Here is a 19,756-nt window from a genome sequence, read left to right as displayed (position 1 = left end):
CGTGCGCATGCGCTCTCAATCGTAAAAGAGTCGCGACTTAAGTATGTTGAAGCTGCCGTAGGTAATCACTGACTCCACATGGTCCTGCGGCGGATTGATTTCACGGCCGAGGAAGAGGCCGCGCTTCGAGAGGCTCGGCGTGCAAAGCATTCGCTAGAGACGATAAGTCGCGCTTGCAGAGCGGCGTACGAAAACGTCGACCAAAACGACGACCTCAGTCTGGCCTTGCTCAACACAAGGTCATTGAAATGCGTGTTCGTCAATGATCACCTACAATAGCTTCACCATTCTAGTCTTGCGCGTGAGTGCAAGCGTCTCTGAATTTTTTTTTTGTCTCCTCCAGGCTTTCCGCGCACTGCTATTTTCTTGAACGCATGCGCTCGGTGTCTTACAACCCGCCGCGGTGGCTCAGTGGCTAAGGCGTTGTGCTGCTGAGCGCGAGGTCGCGGGTTCGATTCGCAGCCGCGGCGGCCACTTTCTGATGGGGGCGAAAAGCAAAAACGCCCGTGTGTACGAGATTTCGGCGCGCGTCAAAGATCCCCGTGTGGTCAAAATTAATCCAGAGCCCTCCACTGCGGCGCGCCTCACTGCCTGCATTGCGTCGGTGCGTTAAATCCTAAAATCAGTCAGTCGCTGTCTTACAACACGAGCACATGAATCTCGCCTTCGCGGATCAAATCTCTAATAGGATGCTTGTCAACCTTGACGACCCGTCGCTCTTAGACCTCACCAATTAATTTAACAGTATCTGGAAGGCAGGAACAATACCTGAGGAATGGAAGACCGCGGTAGTTCGGCATATCCCGAAACCAGGAAAACCACCCAGTATAGAGAACCTCCGGCCCATATCTCTTCCTTCGTGCGTAGGAAAACGCCTTGAGCACATCATCCTCAAAAGATTACAATCCTTTCTGGAAGATACGGGAAAACTGCCCCCAGAAATGGTGGGTTTCTGACCCCATTTATCAACGCACGATATACTGATCCAGCTCAAAGAAGAAGCAATGAGACCCGCAACCCGTAACTCCCCGACGGCTATAGTGGCGCTGGATTTAAAGTGTGCTTTTGAAAATGTGAAACACACAGCCATCCTTGTGAAGCTGAACAACCTGGACTGCGGAGTCAAGACCTACCAGTATGTCAAGGCTTTCCTCACAGATCTGAAAGCCATCCTCAAAGTAGGAGACCACACCACTGACCCCTTTCCAAAAGGAGGCCGTGGAACTCTCCAGGGGGCTGTACTATCTCCCCTCCTCTTTAACATTGCTCTCATATGACTCCCTGCACTACTTAATTCTATTCAGGGTATAAATCATGGCGTCTACGCAGACGCCATTACAATCTGGTCCATCACGGGTTCAGTGGGAGCAATGGAGCAACGCTTACAGGAAGCAGCGGATATAGTAAATGGCTACGCCATGTCATGCGGACTTAGCTGCGCCCCTCAAAAATGTGACCTATTCCTTGTGTTTCCAAACAAACAGAAACCTTCAGGGGCACCCACCATCGCCTTACACATAGATAGGCACATTATCCCCCCTGTTCAACGCATCAAGATACTGGGCGTCACCTTTCAAGCTGACAAAAAAAATCACGACAATAAACAAGATCAAGACCATGACGGAGCAAGTCACACACATGCTCAAGCGCATTACAACTAAGACAAGGGGCATGGGCAAATCTGATACACTCCGACTCGTACAGGCCTTCGTCATCTCGCGGATCACTTAAACAATACCCTATGTTCTGCTCTCAACAACGGAACTAAATAAACTGGACACTATTATAAGAAAAGCCTACAAGCAGGCCCTGAACCTACCTGTCAGTACTTCAACTGACAAATTGCTTCGTCTCACAGTCAACACCCAGCTAATGAGCTCATCGAGGCACATCTATTCCACAAGAGGGCAAGATTAGGCACTACAGAAACCGGCAAATCCACCCTTCCGAGACTTGGACTATCGATTCCGCTTCAACACCCAACACCGCAAGTCACAGACATCCCGCATGATATCAGGCGCCACATTAAAGTACCTGTACTACCGCGAAACGTGCACCCAGTGCATAACACCGACCGGAGAGAGGCAAGAGCCCGTGCCCTCTATCCCGGAAGGCGGGCCTCAGTAGCGACAGTTATTATTGGCCAAGAACACCACACCAGCGTATCACTGGACCGAGCCAACCCCCTACTCGCCGAGGAAGCGGCCATTGCCTTGGCGCTTACCCAAACTCAAGTTGAGACCATAATTACCGACTCTCAACAGGCTTGTCGCAACTTTTCCTGAGGTCGAATACACAAGACTGCTCTTAAAATACTGCAACAGAAGCCACTAGCGAGAACCGTCAAGATAATCTGGGCGCCTGCGCATATTGGAGTCTCGGGGAAGGAGATTGCTCATCTCACAGCTCGAGAATTGACCGGCCGAGCACCTGAAGACGAAGATCTGCGCCCGCTTCCTCTAGTCTCGTATCATGAGATTACCATGCACTATCGGCTACAGCGACAAACACACGCCCCACCGCTCAAACAACTACCCAAGGGGCATGAAAAATACTTCGCGCTCTGCAAACTAATACTTACCCCCCCCCCCCCCCCCCCGAGCAGATACCACTACATAGCCCCCATTTTGTATCCCCGTTTGTGCCGCTTCTGTGGGAATTCGGGACACTTTTTCCTATGGTCGGCGGCTGCACAGAAAGCCCACTTGACCCACCCCATTCCTTCAACACTTATGAGCTTTGGGAGAGCGCCTTGACCAGCTCTTACATCGACGTCCAGCGCAAGTTGGTGGAGAGGGCAGAAGATGCGGCCCGTGCGAATGGACTCCTGGAATGAGGAGGCCACCCTAAAGACTGTTTACTAGGAATTAATACATATGTTTACTCTCTCTCTCGCCTTCGTGCCTCCCGGCCGGCGTAACCTTTCCGCGGTGTTTCTTACAACACCAGCAGATGACTCTCGCCTTCGCCCATTACCGATGTTGCTCGAACTTTGCGCAGGCACGTGCTAGGCGCTTAGAGCTGGCATCGCAGCAGCGTGCTGACTGCGTATTTAGAACAAACATGTGCCCTTGAGAGAGTGTTTATTCAGCGTGTAGGGTACCGAGGCCCCAAAAGAAGCGTCTCACGGAACAGGAGCGTTTTGCATACTCAGAAAAACGTGGCGCAGACCGCGAATATGTCGTGACTCGATGAACATTAGAGTTATAGATGAGTGTTTCTGATGGCCCGCCCCATTCGGATAGCAAGCTGGAGCGCCATTGCGCATGCGTGGCGCGCTAAGGCGCTAGTTGCCGTAACTGAGCGGGTTCCAGCTCCAATAGCCGCGGCCTCTTAGAAGACCGTCGCTGCAGCTACGCTACCGCGCGGAATTCAAACATGGCTGCCCCCGCGATGGGAGCGCGCTACGGCGAACTCCGTTTCTTCAGCTGAAACACGAGCGACTAAATCCCGAAAGCTCTTACGAGTAGGCAAAGGTGCCACACACCTCAGCGACGTTTAGAACGGAAGCGAAAAACCTCCACCGAAGCAGGGGTCTGCTCTATGCAGCGCCGAGAAAGACACCCTGTCTTGGCTATTCTAACGTTGAACTGCTCCTTTTAGATTATTTAGGACCATTATACCGTGTCAGCGACTACATAATATAAAAAAGGTTAAATGACACAAGACACACGGTATTTTGCTTTATTTAGGTGACCAAATACATTCTTATGTTTCCTTTTGGATGAAGTTTTTGTTTACACAAGCACAAAAAACTACCAGTGACGCGAATCATACCCCATCAAATGAGTTACGGTTATCGCTTAGCTACAAGCCTTTCTGTTGCTGGCGCCGCGCTTGTGCTGCACGGGCCGTCGGGAGAACAGCGGAGCGCCAAGAACAGTCAGCTAAACCTCTATTAACGATGACTAGTGGTAGCCACGGAAAATGGCGAACGTTGTAAGCAAACCGCCTAGAGGCACATTTGTAACAACAACGCATGGCGGCGATGGAAGATGATTAGCGTAGTGAGCACGACGACCACAAGCAAAATTTCCTCGCGGCGCTTAAGTGTGCTTACATTCTTTGAAGGCGAAAGCCTAGCGTTAATTACTAACTTCTTTGCTGCCTTCATCTTATGTACATCTCTTTCTTCGCGATCATTTCTTTGTCTTTTTGCGTGAATTACTTCGACCGGCTTCTTTTCTAATAGTCCGTGTTTCAGTCTCTTTCTTTGCTTTTGTTTTCTTGTTTTCCGGGGCGAAGTACTTCAGCAAGCAGGCTACACTTTGATCTTAGCCAGAAGGCCGAGGGCAAACACAACCTCTTTCTTAAATCACGGTTCTGCCCGGCTGGAGTGCACCTGTTTTATTAAGGCGCCATAACGTTGAGGTGTCGCGGGACATGCACTATTCTACAACCTTTGCTTTTTAAATTCATAGTTTTTTTGACGCGGGCATATTAGCCCATCCATGATCCCTATTCTTGCCGATCCTTCAAGTCTGTACAGGCCACGGCGAAACAAGCAACAACAACGACAGCAACTTTTATACCACTTAACTCTGTCAACACGCGTAGATAGCACAAAAGCTTCTTTTAAAAGTAGCGCAGTGGTAGCGCATCGGCTGCTACTGTGGAGACTCGGTTTCAAATCAAATCGGATCACACATTCTTCCTTATTTACTTTTTACAGCGGCGGCCATTTTGTTGACGGAACAACAACAAGAGCAACACCGCCAGTTTCACACAGAATGAGGCACTTAAGGCTTTCGTCTTAAAAAGCGGATCGACAACACGTGATGGCCATGGGAGATGAGTAGCGTGGTTTCGAAGCGTCGGTCTACGCCGATTCCGGCCTGTCCGTTGGATCCGCCACTTCAAGAAGGCACAATATTAATATATATGAAGGCCTAAAGACAAGACAAGAGCAGCAAAACCAGTAGGCTTGAGTATTCCATCTTACATTTTGTTGGCAATTCATAAATGAAAGACATGTTATAACGACCAGCGTAGAAAAGACTAGACACAAAAGGGAGTAACCTACAGGAAAGCGCTGCGGTACTGTCCTGTCGGTTACTCCCTTTTGTGTCTAGTCTTTTGTAGACTGGTCGTTAATAGTGAACATTGACCAACTCTCCCAACTCACAGTACACTTAAAATACAATAAAACATTGAAAGAGGTTAGATATTTCAGCATAAATGGCGGTAATGGATGGCTCTTAACATGTAGTAATCATCGGAAGTATAGTGACTACTTAACAAAAAACGTTTCGTTCTTACAACACAAAACAAAATATATTCGTACAGAGACCAAGAAGGAAGGCAAGCGTGGCAGAGGGGGACAGATAGTTAGAAGGGCAGATGAGATCAAGAAGTTTACGGGATAAATGGGTGGCAGTTAGCACAGGACCGGGATAATTGGAGAATAATGGAAGAGGCCTTTGCCCTGCAGTGGGCGTAGATAGGTCGGTGATGACTGTGATGATGATAACAAAAATATTCTTGGCGGAGTAAGAATTTAAGATTGCGGATGTAAAGCTTATACTTTGGTTTGAATCTAGAATGCGCCGTTATAAAATCGTCCGCCGTGCTGCTAGAGCACAGGTCTCAGAAGTTGAGTCCTGAGGTTCAGTATTGAGCGCACTCGTGGCGTCTCAAGCATGAAGCGCTCTTAAAATTAACTGCATAGTTTCTGATACAGCTTGTTGCCAGGAAGTGACAAGAAAATTTGAATTGTTTTGCTATGGCTATCCATGCGGACAAACGTTTAAAGTTCCTCTAACGCCTAGAGGTTCCCTTCAAGGAAAAAAATCAAAATTTACCATTTAGCATAGAAACGTTCCCTATACCTGGGCAAGAAGAAAATAGTACAGTGGAAAGAATGGCGGATAACACACATATGCCGGCATCTACATAAAGCAACGATTTAAAACCACCTTCTTCACCCACGGGCACCATGAGCACGCACCCTTGCCTTGCCTCAAGTTTTCGAGCCAGCTTCCACTCGCAGGGGCTAAAGGGAGATACAACGACCTTGGTCCAATGGAACTGTCGAGGAATAAAGGACAAAATAGGGGAATTGCAGCAGTACATATATAATGCGGAAGACAAGCCGGATATCCTTGCAGTACAAGAAACGAATTCGCGACCGAAACTCCCTGGGTACATCACATACACCGATCCCAGTGAGAAAAGCACGGCAATCCTCGTTCGAAGCAATATAGCTGCTACGCAACACATGACTGGCCAGAGAGGGTGTGAACATGTTCTATTGGAAATCCACAGCAGAAGCATAGGAAGCAAAGACAACATCTTTATACTCAACGCGTACTGCCGGCCCTCTAAGAAGGACCTAGACATAGAGGGCACGTTACTCGACAGCAAGAGAGAGGCGGGCAGCCGGCCTTTATTGATATTAGGAGATTTCAATGCGCCTCACTCGATATGGGGCTACAAATTCTGCTCAAAGAGAGGCAGGATGCTGGTGAACCTCATGGATCAGCACAACCTAGCCCTCCTCAACGAACCAGACACTCCCACCAGCATGGGTACAAGTACGTCCCGTGACACCACTCCAGACCTTACCCTGCTGAGTGGAACTTTAGACGTGTCGTGGCGGAACACGGGGGTAAACCTGGGTTCGGACCACGATATACTAAACATCACGATCAGGGGGCCCATGTTCAAGGCAAGAATGGGAACAGCAAAGCTAACTGACTGGGACAAGCTTCGACAAAGGCAAGCAGCCGACGAAGATGAGAACATGAACAGCACCAGACCATATGGGGAATGGGCCAAGGAGCAAATCGAGCTGGTAGCGAAATATACCCAGAAAATTGCGACCACACTACAGACACCCTTTGTGGACGCAAGGCTTGCCCACTTCTGGGAAGCTCGACACAGCCTCACCAGACGCTGGAAGAAACAACGACACAACAGGAAACTTCGCAGACGCATCCATGAGCTCAACAAGCAAGCTGCTGAATACGCGACCCAGCTGTGCAAAGAGAACTGGCTGAGCGTGTGTGACGGTCTACAGGGCACCCTGTCTACCAGGAAGACGTGGTCTCTCCTCCGTCACCTGATCGACCCTCTCAGCAGCAAAAGCGCCACTAATCGAAGCCTCATACGCACCCTCAACAACTATACTGGCGGCGTCGATGAACTCATCAACGACCTGAAGGCCAAGTACCTGAAAACTGAGAAGGGAGACATCGCACCTCAGGACTATGCAGGACCTACCAACGAAGCAATAGACAAACCATTCACCGACACCGAATTGGTCGCGGCAATCTCCGAGAGCAATAAGGCCAGCGCGCCAGGACCCGATACCATTACCTACAAGTTACTCAACAACCTCGGGGACAAGGCCCGCAGAGAGCTGCTCCAGTACACTAACCAAGTCTGGGAGACTGGCAAACTCCCACCGGAATGGAAAGAGGCAGAGGTGCGCTTCATACCCAAGCCTGGGAAGACACCTCACATTGACAACATGCGACCGATATCCCTCACGTCCTGCGTGGGGAAGATCATGGAACGTATGGTACTCAAGAGGTTGCAGCGACATCTGGATGCCACCGACCAGATGCCGGAGACAATGTATGGCTTCAGGCAACACCTAGGCACCCAAGATGTTCTCATACAACTTAACGAGCTAGTAATCAAGCGGGCAACGAAACAGGCGCCCCGAGCTATACTAGCGCTCGATCTCAAAGGTGCCTTTGACAACGTCACGCATGATAGTGTCCTCCGCAACCTACGCAACACGGGTTGCGGAGTGAGAGCGTACAACTATATCCGAGACTTTCTTAGCAACCGAACGGCCATGATCAGAATAGGAGAGAAGACATCCCAACCGATCTTACTGGGGGATAGAGGAACACCGCAAGGTTCAGTTCTCTCCCCACTCCTGTTCAACATTGCTCTCCTGCCGTTGCCCAAGCTTCTCGAGTCCATTGATGGCCTGGGACATGCATTGTATGCCGACGACATCACCCTCTGGACTGCGAGAGCAGGATCGGATGGATGGATCGAAGACACGCTCCAAAAAGCAGCTGAGACGGTTAACAGCTATGTGAAGGCCTGTGGCCTTTGCTGTTCGCCTCAAAAGTCGGAGCTGACCATTGTTAGACCACGTACATCAGGGAAACGATCAGAAACCATTGGAATCACTCTAGAAGGGATCCGCATCCTTCCGGTACCTCAACTCAGGATCCTAGGCCTCTTGATCCAGGCAGACGGCAAGGCAACGGATATGATCAGAAAAATCAAGCTCGCGTCAGACCAGATCTTGAGCATGATCAGGCGAGTGGCCAACAGGCGGAGGGGTCTGAAAGAATCAGACACATTGCGCCTCGTTCAGGCCTTTGTTACCTCAAGAATTATCTACGCAGCGCCGTATATGCAACTCCTGAAAAATGATGTAATACAACTTGACACAATAATCAGGAAAGCCACAAAGCAGGCCCTGGGTATTCCCACAAACTCGTCCACAACAAAATTACTACAAATGGCAGTCCACAACACAGTAGCCGAGCTTATAGAAGCCCACCTGTCCAATCAAAGGGTCCGCCTTAGCCATACCAAGGCGGGCAGAAGCGTCCTCCGCAAGATCGGATGGCAGCAATCCCACTATACCTGTCACGGCCAATTACCCGAAGAGTGGACTGAGAAGATCGAAAGCAAACCATTACCGCGCAACATGAACCCCACAAGGCACGCCGGACGGCGCGACGCCCGGGCCAGAGCCCTCTCCAGGACCCTGGAGGAAGACGACACTGTCCTCTACACAGACGCCTCCCTGCCCAAACACTCCACAAGGGCAACGGTCGCGGTCACCGGGTTGGACAAGCTGGTCACCTGCGCATCGATCAACACTCCATCTTCAGAGGAAGCAGAAGAAGTGGCGATAGCCCTCGCACTCCTGCAACCTAACGTCACCAAGATCGTTACGGACTCACAAGCTGCGTACAAGAACTACAGATCTGGCTGGGTGTCCCTTGCGGCTCTAAAACTCCTCGAAAAAGCTAGGCCTCCTAAACAAAAGATCGAATTAGTTTGGGTCCCGGCCCACTCCTCTGTTGAGGGCAACGAATATGCTCATCAACAGGCCCGAGCGCTGAACTCCCGGGCCACCGAGGAGGAGGGAAGGGGATGGAAACCCATCACCAGCTACACAGATATAGTCAAATATTACAGGGACGGTAGGAAGACATTCCCACACCCCCACCACTCCTTGACTAGAGCAGAACAAGCAATATACAGGCAAATACAGGCAGGCTCATTTCCTCACCCCTGCCTCCAGAATAAAATGTACCCTGAAATCTACAAGAACAGATGCCCTCACTGCAATCTACTAGGCACTCTCCAGCACGTCATAGGAGAGTGCAATTTCTCCAAAGACCGCCCCCACTAATACCCATAAGTAATTCGCCTACTATCCTCACCGTTGACGAGCGATGGGAGATCTTGCTATCCAGCCCCGCCCTGGAAGACCAGCTCCGACTGATCCACAGGGGCCAGGCGGCCCTGGAAGCATATGGAACCCGTGAAGAGGGAGCCACCCCATCGGGCGCTTAACGCGCTCTGTCTGACAATAAAAGTTGTTTCCTCCTCCTCCTTCCACTCGCAGTAGGCACCATGTTTCTCTGCGTAGAAAAAACACCCCTGTTCCGAGTCACGCTTCTTTCTGGCTTGGGTGTCCTCAAAGCTCAGTTAGCGCTGGCATGTCTACGTGCTGCTTTTGCATACGCTCCAAACAAGCTGTTAGGACGCCAGCTAAAACTTAAACATTTCCTTCCGTCTGAACTGATCCTTTATCGTGAGCTAGCAGAAGCAAGAAAAAAAAAAAAAAGACTGGAAAATAGACCTCCGAAAAGAGGGAAATTCTCGCACGCCAACTTTGAAGAAAACATAATTAGCTGAAATGAGCTTTGCAAATAAATTCCCCGACACCAAGGGTGCATCAGAAAAGCAGCTGATGCAACAAAATGAGGCGCACGTAACGATCGTTGGTCTTAGGGCTGAGTGCTCCCTTTTTTAGATTACCTTTGTATTACGAGCCCTTCGCAGGCGTGCGGAACGAAAGGCACGACGCACTAAGAAATCAGAAGGTGTCAAGAGGCTCACAGAATCCAGAGGCAGGTAAGACGCCACTTGCAAAAGTTGAGCAGACAGCGATGGCAGGACTTCTGCTCAAAACGGGACGTTCGCAAGCCTCTATCACGAATTTGGCGCGTCGTTAAGGGAATGCGAAGCAACGTCTAGCAGCTGTACCCTTTCCGAACACTACCATTGCATGACGACATTTTACTGAAAGAGGCGGCTGGAGAGTATTTTAGGTTACTGCCTACGAGATCAGTACCGCCGACATGCTCCACGAGTGCGCCCTCCGAAGTCCCGCTTGCAGCTTGCCCCGCCATCGACCTTCCTTTTTACACACACGAACTCAGCGCAGCCATTCGTCGTGCCAACAAACGTTCTTCACCAGTTCAAGACAAAATAACCAACGAGGCCATTTCTCACCTGTCCCATCACTCTCGATTGCGTCTCCTAGAATATTATAATTCAATCTGGCTCTGTGGCACAGTACCTTCCCAATGGAAACTAGCTAAGCTAGTGCCCATCCTAAAACCTAGTGAAACACCAACGACGTATGACTCTTTCCGACCAATAGCTTTGCTAAGCTGTGTGGGCAAAATTATGGAGAAAATGATATTCACAAGAATGGCCTGGTACCTTCAGAGCCAAAAACTCTGTCCGCCTCAGATGAACGGCTTTCGCGAAAATAGAGCAGCCATTGACAACGTGATTACACTAGTTTCATCTCTGCAAGAATTGCATAATGGATACGTTCCAATTGCTGAATTTTTAGATATTAAATCTGAATCTGATTCATTTTATCATGATGCCATTCTGACATCCCTTGCTGCTCTCGGGTTTGGTGGAAAACTTAACGTTTGGGTCTCAAGTTACCTACAAGGGCGACAACTTTTCATGTCCACGCCGGAAGGCCCAACTTCTTGCTATACTATACAAAAAGGACTACCTCAAGGAGTCGTCTTGAGCCCTCTGCTACTCAACCTTACTCTTATCCATCTAAAACAAGTACTCACACCTGGCGTCCACGTCACACTTTATGCGGACGACATCTGCATCTGGAGTGCATCGCGATCGCGTCATACTACGCAGCAAAGCCTACATAATGCCCTCACAAAAATATCCGCGTATCCTTCCCCCAGAGGACTACACTTATCTTCCGAGAAAAGTGTCGCCATTTTTGTACTGGCAAGCACATAAAGCGATATCCACTGATTGTTGGAGGCCGCACCCTACAATATGTGCGAACCCAAATATTCCCCGGAATTTTAATATGCTGAAATCTTTCCTGGGCTCCTTAAGTGAATAAACTACATACAAAAAACCGCAATGTCAAAAATCATCGGGTATCTCGCTGGCAGTCACTGGGGCAGTGACTGTCGCTCTATGTTACTTCTCTGCAAAGCCTATGTGGATACTTTGCTGCGTTACAGCCTCCCTGTCCTCCAGAAGCTTCTGCTCACAAGCAAACAGCAGCTCGATGCGGCCAGAAACAACTGGCTCCGCAACTGCCTCGGCCTCCCGAAAGGGTCGTCATGCTTAGGTATGATCGCTGAAGCTGGCTGCCTGCCTTTGGACGTGATTCGACTCCAGGAAACTGTGCAAATTCATCTGCGCCATCGGCTGTACGCCAAAAGCCATACGCTAACACGCATGGCTGAAAATGGTAATTCGAGTTTCGGGCAAGCACTCAGGACATTAAATCTTTCGGTTCCCTCACAGGCACCAAAAGCAATGCCATCTAATTTTCCACCCTGGACTTTTTAGCCTCTACATATCAGATGCAGCATCCCCAGAACTAACTCCAAAAAGAGCATGCCTCAAAGTGGACTCCTACAATTAACACTTCACCATATCAGCCGGCTGTACTCTGACGCAAACCACATCTTCACAGATGGTTCCTGCACATCTGAGCGCAGTTCTTCTACCACCTCGACCGTGCGACATCATCTATGACCGTTTCTCACATCATATGGGCATGCCCACAAAATACTTTCCAACTTATCACCTCTGAGGAGCACTGTGAGGCCGCGCTCCGCAGCTCCGATCTGGACCTTCAGGTCCGGTTAATCGATAGGGCTGTGGCAGTCGCCGGTGAGTGGTGGATGCCACCGGCTACAAGCGCCACCTGAATGGCATGGACCCAATAAAGTTTTATCTCTATCTCTCACACACGTTCTGTTCTCGTCGCCAGTTCACGTACGTTCGCGCATGAAGTGGGGAGCACAGACGGCGAGTTCACAGTCGCCCAGTTCGCGAAGCAGTTTGCGGCCGGTTCTAGCGCGTGCTAACCCGCTCCACTTTGCGAGAGATGTGAAAGCCTGCGAAAATATTTGAGCCTGCCAGTCATGGAAACCTTTCAGTGACAAGTTCGGAAATTCATGGGAGGTGCAACAGGCGGGTCACCGACGAAAGGAAAGGGGCCGCCAGCTCTGCTGCTTCTCCACCCTTGCACCACTAGTGCAAGATGCAGACATTCTTTTAGATGCAACGCATCTCTTCAACTAGCCTTGTCCCGCGGCGTTGTCACGGCGTAGTCCGCATCCCTCCCCCATTCTCCTCTCCGCGGCAGCTGCGCACTCCACCGCTCTCACCGCAGCGCCATCTGTGCGTCAGCGCGGTCAGCGCGCAGCTTGCGCTCGGTTGCGCTCGCTCCCGTCGCCGTGCCAGCTGTGCGTTAGCGCGCAGCTTGCCCTCGGTTAAAACTTTACACCATGTTCCCGCGAGGGTAACCACGGGGTAGATGCGACGCATCGGGGGTGAACATGCTGCGTAAATAGGATACACAACAGCAATCCACACGCTGACATCGCTAACATAACGGAAACGCAACGGCAACCCCCGATGCGTTGCATTTACCCCATGGTTCCCCTCGCGGGAAGATGGTGTAAATTTTTTTCTTCAAGTCGTCCTCTCAGAAGCTTCCCTCCCACACGAAGAACGTCGATCTCTTACAAGCCAGAAGGGCGCTCGCAGCGTGGGATTCTTAAACTATGCTGGCCCCACCTCTGAATCATGTACCACACCTCCTTTCGAAAAAGCCGCTTCTGACACCCAACATCACCGCCTGTACTGTCTTTTTCCTTTCTTTCGTCCTCGTCCCTGCGCTGTTTTTTTTTTCGCAACATCAGCGACCCTAAATTCCCAGAAGGATGTTCATTTTACGCCTCGAAGCCCTTCGTCACATCGTGGATCAGCCTGGTTCAACCCAGAATGGGACTAGCCCACATATTGCCCAGCCTGACTTCACCGTGCAAGCTCCGTTGCTTAGCATACACTCCTTCCGTACCCGCCGAGGTCAAGCTGCACGGCATACTCCGTAGACGTACTGTAAAGTTCCGGAAAAACATTCACCGAAACTACAGATATATCAAGTGAAAAATACGGTATGGGAAAATGGGAAAACTTTCGGGTTAGGTGCCAAAAAGTACATTAAAGGAGCCGCACCGCCAACCAAAACTGCGGACATATCAAGCAAAAATTTGAAATGAGAGAACATACGGGTCAAGTGCGGAAAGTTAAAAAAATGCACCGCATGAACACATGAATAGATCATTCGCGTTTACTTTGTTAAGTCTGAAACTCGACTATGGTTTCCATGCCTTCAAAGCCGCCTAGCGGAGGGATCCCTCTTGGCTATCTCAACCACGCCCAAATTTTACTCAACCAAATTTTAATCAACAAGACCCTTGTCAATGCCGCTCTCACCTCTGACATCAAATATAAATAGATTCCCCCTGGGAAACAACCGCGCCAATTTTGCCAGCATGGTTCATCAGACTCTATACCGGACTTGCGTCATTTAATCTCGCATTGCGTATATTTCGCAAGTCACTGGCACATCCTCGCTAATGCAGAATGGTTCTTCACCAAATGGTCCACCATGCCACGACTACCAAATCGGTGCCGCCCTAGGTACTTTTTCTCTTAAGAGTGGCCCAGCGCAGGTAGTGTGAGCCGGGTTCTACAGTTAGCTCGCTTAGTTCCTCTTTAACAGTTTCATACGTGACCCACGCGAAATTCAATACGAATTTATTTTTTCACCCCTGCGACTCATTTTTACACTTCTAACCAACCATCCTCCCTGTCCCAGTAAAGTCTTTACGACTGATCCTTCTTCCGAATTCTCTCCGGAAGTGCAAAGACACACTTTGACGCAAAACGTTACCTACACCCGGTGCCCTCAAAATTCAATAGGAAGCCTGTGCAGTAAACGTCCAGGAAGGCAGCTACGCCATATAGAAGTAAATAAATGAACACGTGAACGCCTAGTCGGCTACTTTTTACAGGTGTGACATTTGGGAAATTGTAAATTAGAGGCTGTGCATTACGTGCACTTTCAGTTCTTTTTTGATACCTGGCCCAATGTAGCCCACTGCACTGGAAAAATTTATTTTTGTTCCCTCACATTTTCTTCGTGTCTCCACGTTCACTACGCCTTAAAGCAACACTCTTTACTCTCAGAGTTCATCTATGAACAAAGGAACATATATTAGATGCGGCGCATCTCTTGCTCTGAGGCATGTCCCTCCTGCGTCGTCGTCGTCGGCGGCGGCGTCCGTCCGCAGCCCTCCTCCGTTCGCCTCTCCCACAGCTGTGTGCAACACTCTCACCCCGGCGCATTAGCATAACGACAGCTGGCGCGCTTGGTTGGCGCGCACTTCGCTGCGTTAACGCTGCTTTAACAGCTGCTCCGGTGCGCATGTGCGCGCATGCGCGACTCTCCTCCGCGGTCTCCTCTCCTTCAACCCAATGGAACAGCTAATTGGACCCCCAGATGCGCCGCATCACACCAGAGTTCCCTCGCGGGGAAATGGAGGCAATTTTATTAGATTACCAAAGATTGGATTAGATTAGATTAGATTGGATTATTACCAAAGAATCCAACACGAGATAGCTTCGCGTTCAACCACCGTCGTCATCTTCCCGTAGGGGAACCCGGAGTACCACACCCCCAACTGCGCATGCCTGGCCAGGAACCACTGATGATGATTGTGGCAGAATGCCCCTAGGGATTGGATTAGATGCGAAGCATCTCATGCTCGGGCTGTGTCCTTCCCTCTCTCCCTTGTCGTTGTCGTTGTCCGCCGTCCGCACACCCACTGCGCATGCCTGGCCAGGCACCGCTGATGATGATTGTGGCAGGATGCCCCTAGGGATAGGCCAAACAAAGAATCCATCACGAGATAGCTTCGCGTTCAACCATCGTCGTCATCTTCCCGTGGGGGAACCCTGATTACCACACCCCCACTACGCATCCCTGGCCAGGCACCGCTGATGATGATTGTAGCAGGATGCCCCTAGGGATTGGATTATATGCGAAGCATCTCATGATCGGGGCTGTGTCCCTCCCTCCCGTGTCATTGTCGCTGTCCGCCGTCCGCACACCGACTGCGCATGCCTGGCCAGGCACCGCTGATGATGATTGTGGCAGGATGCCCCTAGGGATTGGGTAACCAAAGAATCCATCACGAGATAGCTTCGCGTTCAACCACCGTCGTCATCTTCCCGTAAGGGAACCCTGAGTAGTATGCGAGGCATTCCTCCTCTCCTCTCCGAAGCTCCCCTCCTCTCCAGGATTGCGCAACGAATGGCAACACCTGCGGCTCCGCCCGCGATAATGCGAAGCAGCTTAGGTTTAGAGACGCGATGGTAGCCGTTGCATACTCGCTGGGGGCGCCACTGTAGCTCCGCGGAATAAGTGACTCGCACGCGCCCTCCGCTCCCCTCATTCTCCTCCCGCAACGCCGCGATTGAACTGAAAACTAACAGGAACTTGAGTCGACCTCATGGCTGCTCCGCATACTACTCAGGGTACCGAAGATGGTGAAATTTTTGTGCTGGCATTTATTGGAAGAATCGCTGGTAGATGGTCACGTCGTCTAGCTAGGCCAGAGTCCGAGCGAGAGTAGCAAACCGGGGCTGTGGTCTGAGCTGGGCACGCAAAAACTTCGTATACTTCAGAAAACACCCCATGGAGCATAGCCATCGGGGAAAACTGCCCACCAGTTGCTATCTGATGCGAACACATAAGCACTAGGAAAGTGCCCGTCTTCTGGGGTTCATCATCTTCGCTACATATTGTACTTCCTAGCATTCTTCAAAAACATACAGATGATTTTACTGCCCCGGCTTAGAAATGAGATGAAAAAGCACCGTACATAACTGCTTACAGAGCTCCAGCCAATACACCAATGTGGGTGTGTGCTACTCTCTGCACGCAGTTACTACGCATAACCGCACGCATAGAAGATTCAGAGTGTTGGGCACAGATTTTATGGCGTTGACTCTCCTATTGCTCGCGATCATACTAATCGATTGATTGATTGCGACCATACTAACCGGTACCCGCAGCTGAAGTACAATGAATGCTTATTTTAGTCGGTGCCGGTTGAAGGTTTTGCATTTGAGTACCCGATGACGATGTTATACTTCAAAGCACGACGTTAGGCCTAATCTCTTACGTTCAGGTCTAGCAAAGGGTAAGGTGAGCCATCAGACGTTCCGAGCTACGTCACATTCAATATGCGGCGAGCTGCAGGTACCAATTTGCGACGTCAGACCTCAAAGCATGACGTAAGGCCTTACGTGAGGCCGTCGCATACTCGCTTCCACACTCTACTGCGCATCAGCCTTTGCGCAAGAAAATTATAGAAGCTTCGACAGGTCTAACGAAATGAATGAATGAATGAATTTATTCATCTAAGTAAGGTCTAACGCTTCATGTTGGGGTAGAGGAAGAGGATAAGAGGAAAAACAAAAAAATGTTCGCAGGTGGCATGGCTTTGTTACACCAACGCCGCCTGTATAAACATTACCTAACGCGTGAGCGAAAAATGGCCAAACAGCCACTCTCCTGCTGCTCTCTCCTACCCTTTCACGCTCCGTAGCCTTCCTGCGTGCTTTCATGTCCGCCGGCCAGCGCCGCTTCCCGGGAACTATGCAAAATAGGTGACAGTTTGCTTAGCGTTCCCCAGGCGGCGCTCCTACGCTTTCTTCTTTATCGGCCCCTCCCATGAACTCCCTTTCAACTTTCGGCCCCACCCATGAACTCCCTTTCGGCCCCCTTCCCCTTTCTTCTCACAATAAAAGTTCCACAACAACAACAACTTTATCACCATGCCTGTCTGTCTTGGTCTGTCGCTGATAAAACCGCCTTTGCCTCGGAGCAAATATACTTGTGCTGCCGCAGGCTGAAGCCGGCTTTGCGCGCTTATCCACTTCGATCACGGGCTCCGAAATTTTCTGAGTGGGGCATCACCCCCTCTGTCCTCTCGCATTTCGGTCTTGTTTTGTCCCCCCTTTTCGCACACCGCATCGGTACGCACTTTAAAATTGAGGTCTGTACTCACCCGGACAGCGTGGCGGACCCCTCAGCTGCTCATCTTCTTGTTGTCTATAATCTTCTGAAATTTACAAGCACGTGATATTTCTGGAAAGAAATGGTAGAAGTGAGCGCCTGAACAAAAAATATGCACGCCATTTTTTCTTCCCTAAATCCTCCACAGAGAAAAAACAACAGTAAAATAATGGCTGCACCATCCGAAAAATTCGTTTTTTTCATTCGCTATTTGTCTACCCGACAATTACGTTACTATCCCCCTGTCGGGGCTAAGATATGAGTGAAACGGGACTTTACACCCACCAGTCAACTGACAGACACACGTCGTAGAAGTGGGTGCAACGTTTGTGACTCGCGAGCAGTGACGTAAGCCGAGATGTCCGCCGGCACGCGCCACATAGCGGATGAGTGGCTGAACTAAGCGTCCCTACCCTTCCTATTGAGAAGCGCGCGACGCGTTAGGCAATGTTTATACAGACGGCGTTGGTTACACACATCCGCACCACACATGGGCCACTTAGTGAAGGTCAATTGGGTGAAAGTAACTTTCCAAGAGGATCGATTGGTGGCTTGGTGGTGCGTTTATATCTGCCCCGCACACGGACCATCTCAAGTCCACCGGAGAAGGTTGACATCTTTCGCGAAAGAACCGAGGGACATGTACATACGTTCCCTTTTGGTTTTGCTGTTATTTAATCTAGTGTTCGTATGAGCGAACACTGTGGTTTGTCTCCACCTTTCTTTGTCAAGCTTGCCGCATTCCCATATAAGGTGCTTAACGCTGGGTCTGCTGTTGTGACACAGGGTGCATGGACGGAACGGTGGTGGCTTGGTATGGTGCGGTGCGTTTTTTTTTTTTTTATGCCAAAACGTCGCATTCATTCCCACCTGTCTCTTGTGTCTGGCGTTATATATAGCCAGTCCGCGCTTTGCAGAGTAGGACTTGCAGGCTCCGCGGAATGTTCAAGGGAATGGGTTGGTCGGGTCGTGGCGTGGCGTGCTTACCTTCAGCGTTTGTTGGCTAATTTTATGGTGAATTCTCCGCGCAATTTCATCTTAGTTGACATCCAGAGGAGGCAACGGGTCACTCGAGGAACATATGCTCTGGAGGGAGGGGATTGCTGCAGATACGAAGTCGTGAGCGACCTCGTTGCCATGGTTGTTCTGGTGTCCAGGGGTTCATTTCATAAAGATGGGGATGTTCTGCAGATCGATCCGTCGCTGCACTGTATTGGGATGGTGCGGGTCGGGCGACTTGCTGCGCTGAGCTTTTGTAAGTCTTGAATTGCGGACGCGTTGTCTGTACTGTAAGAGGAAAGCAGACTGGAACAAGGGAACGGTAATTCCAAGGCACGCCCCTTTACTCAGCTCGCATGGAACTCGGTGACTCGGCAGAAAAGGCAAACGATGATGATAATCCACAAATGATGATTATAATGGGCATGCACAGGTTAGAGATTGGTCCCACTAGCGAATAGCAATTAATTCGTTCCATGAGTCCTCTTACGCAACCAATCTATACCTATAAAATGAAGTGCCCGACTGACTGACTGACTGACTGACTGACTGACTGACTGACTGACTGACTGACTGACTGACTGACTGACTCATCAACGCCCAGCCAAAATTGTTAGACCTAGGGACTTGAAATTTCACGGGTTTATTTGCGTCATTGAGTAGGTGCTCACTAAGGCGGGTTTTTCAGATATTGCCCTCCTAACCGAAGAAAAGGGCGAAATTGTGGTTTCGCCAAATCGTGATTGTCTCGGTCACCCAATCACATATCGAAGCGCTTTTTGCTGACATAATTAGCCCTTATAAATGGGCCCTGAAAGGCATTTTGAGCACACTAAATGAAGTAGCGCAATCGTTAGATTGGGTCGTCAACGTCATCTGTGCTAAGTATTACTCTTTTACGCGCAGCGGAAAGCTCACACTTTTGTTGCAAAGTTTGTCGCTTTTTTCTCACCCTTCCCTTCGTGTTTTTGGACGCCGCCATCTTAACATGTCTACATACTCGATTCCCACATGTTCGTCATGAGCTAGACATCCTGCTATTGGGCGGCTTTTTCACGCACTTCCGGCAAAGAGATGAGTCGTCTGCTCAGCTTCGGCTCGCCGGCTGATCTGCAAGCGGAGTGGAGTGCCGGAGTGCTTGGACATTTTACGACAAACGAAACAAGTGTAAACAAACGCTTAACCATTTGTATTGAATGCAACAGGGCCATAACACGACATGAATATTCTCTTACTTGAGTACGTTCCATAAAGAAAGCGTTGAAGCCCCGTGGCACTTCTTTCGTGCAATCGCAGAGAATGCCCTGAACCGAATGCCCG

The 19,756-nt window shown here is 50.0% G+C and overlaps 1 protein-coding gene across 1 annotated transcript in view; it reads left to right on the top strand.

Annotated features, from left to right (window-relative positions):
* The first annotated feature begins 6,457 nt into the window (after positions 1–6,457).
* LOC144168388 (uncharacterized) overlaps positions 6,458–19,756 on the top strand; it is a 39,757-nt gene continuing 26,458 nt past the window's right edge. Inside the window, exon 1 of the mRNA XM_077697387.1 lies at positions 6,458–7,517. Coding sequence (XP_077553513.1) covers positions 6,458–7,517 — 1,060 coding nt within the window. The remainder of the gene's footprint in view (positions 7,518–19,756) is intronic.

Source organism: Haemaphysalis longicornis, unplaced genomic scaffold, assembly GCF_048455015.1.
Source record: "Haemaphysalis longicornis isolate Haplotype H1 unplaced genomic scaffold, Haemaphysalis longicornis Haplotype H1 scaffold_2, whole genome shotgun sequence".
Lineage (NCBI taxonomy): Eukaryota > Metazoa > Arthropoda > Arachnida > Ixodida > Ixodidae > Haemaphysalis > Haemaphysalis longicornis.
Note: the sequence above shows the minus strand (reverse complement) of the source record. Positions and strands in the feature narration are given on the sequence as shown.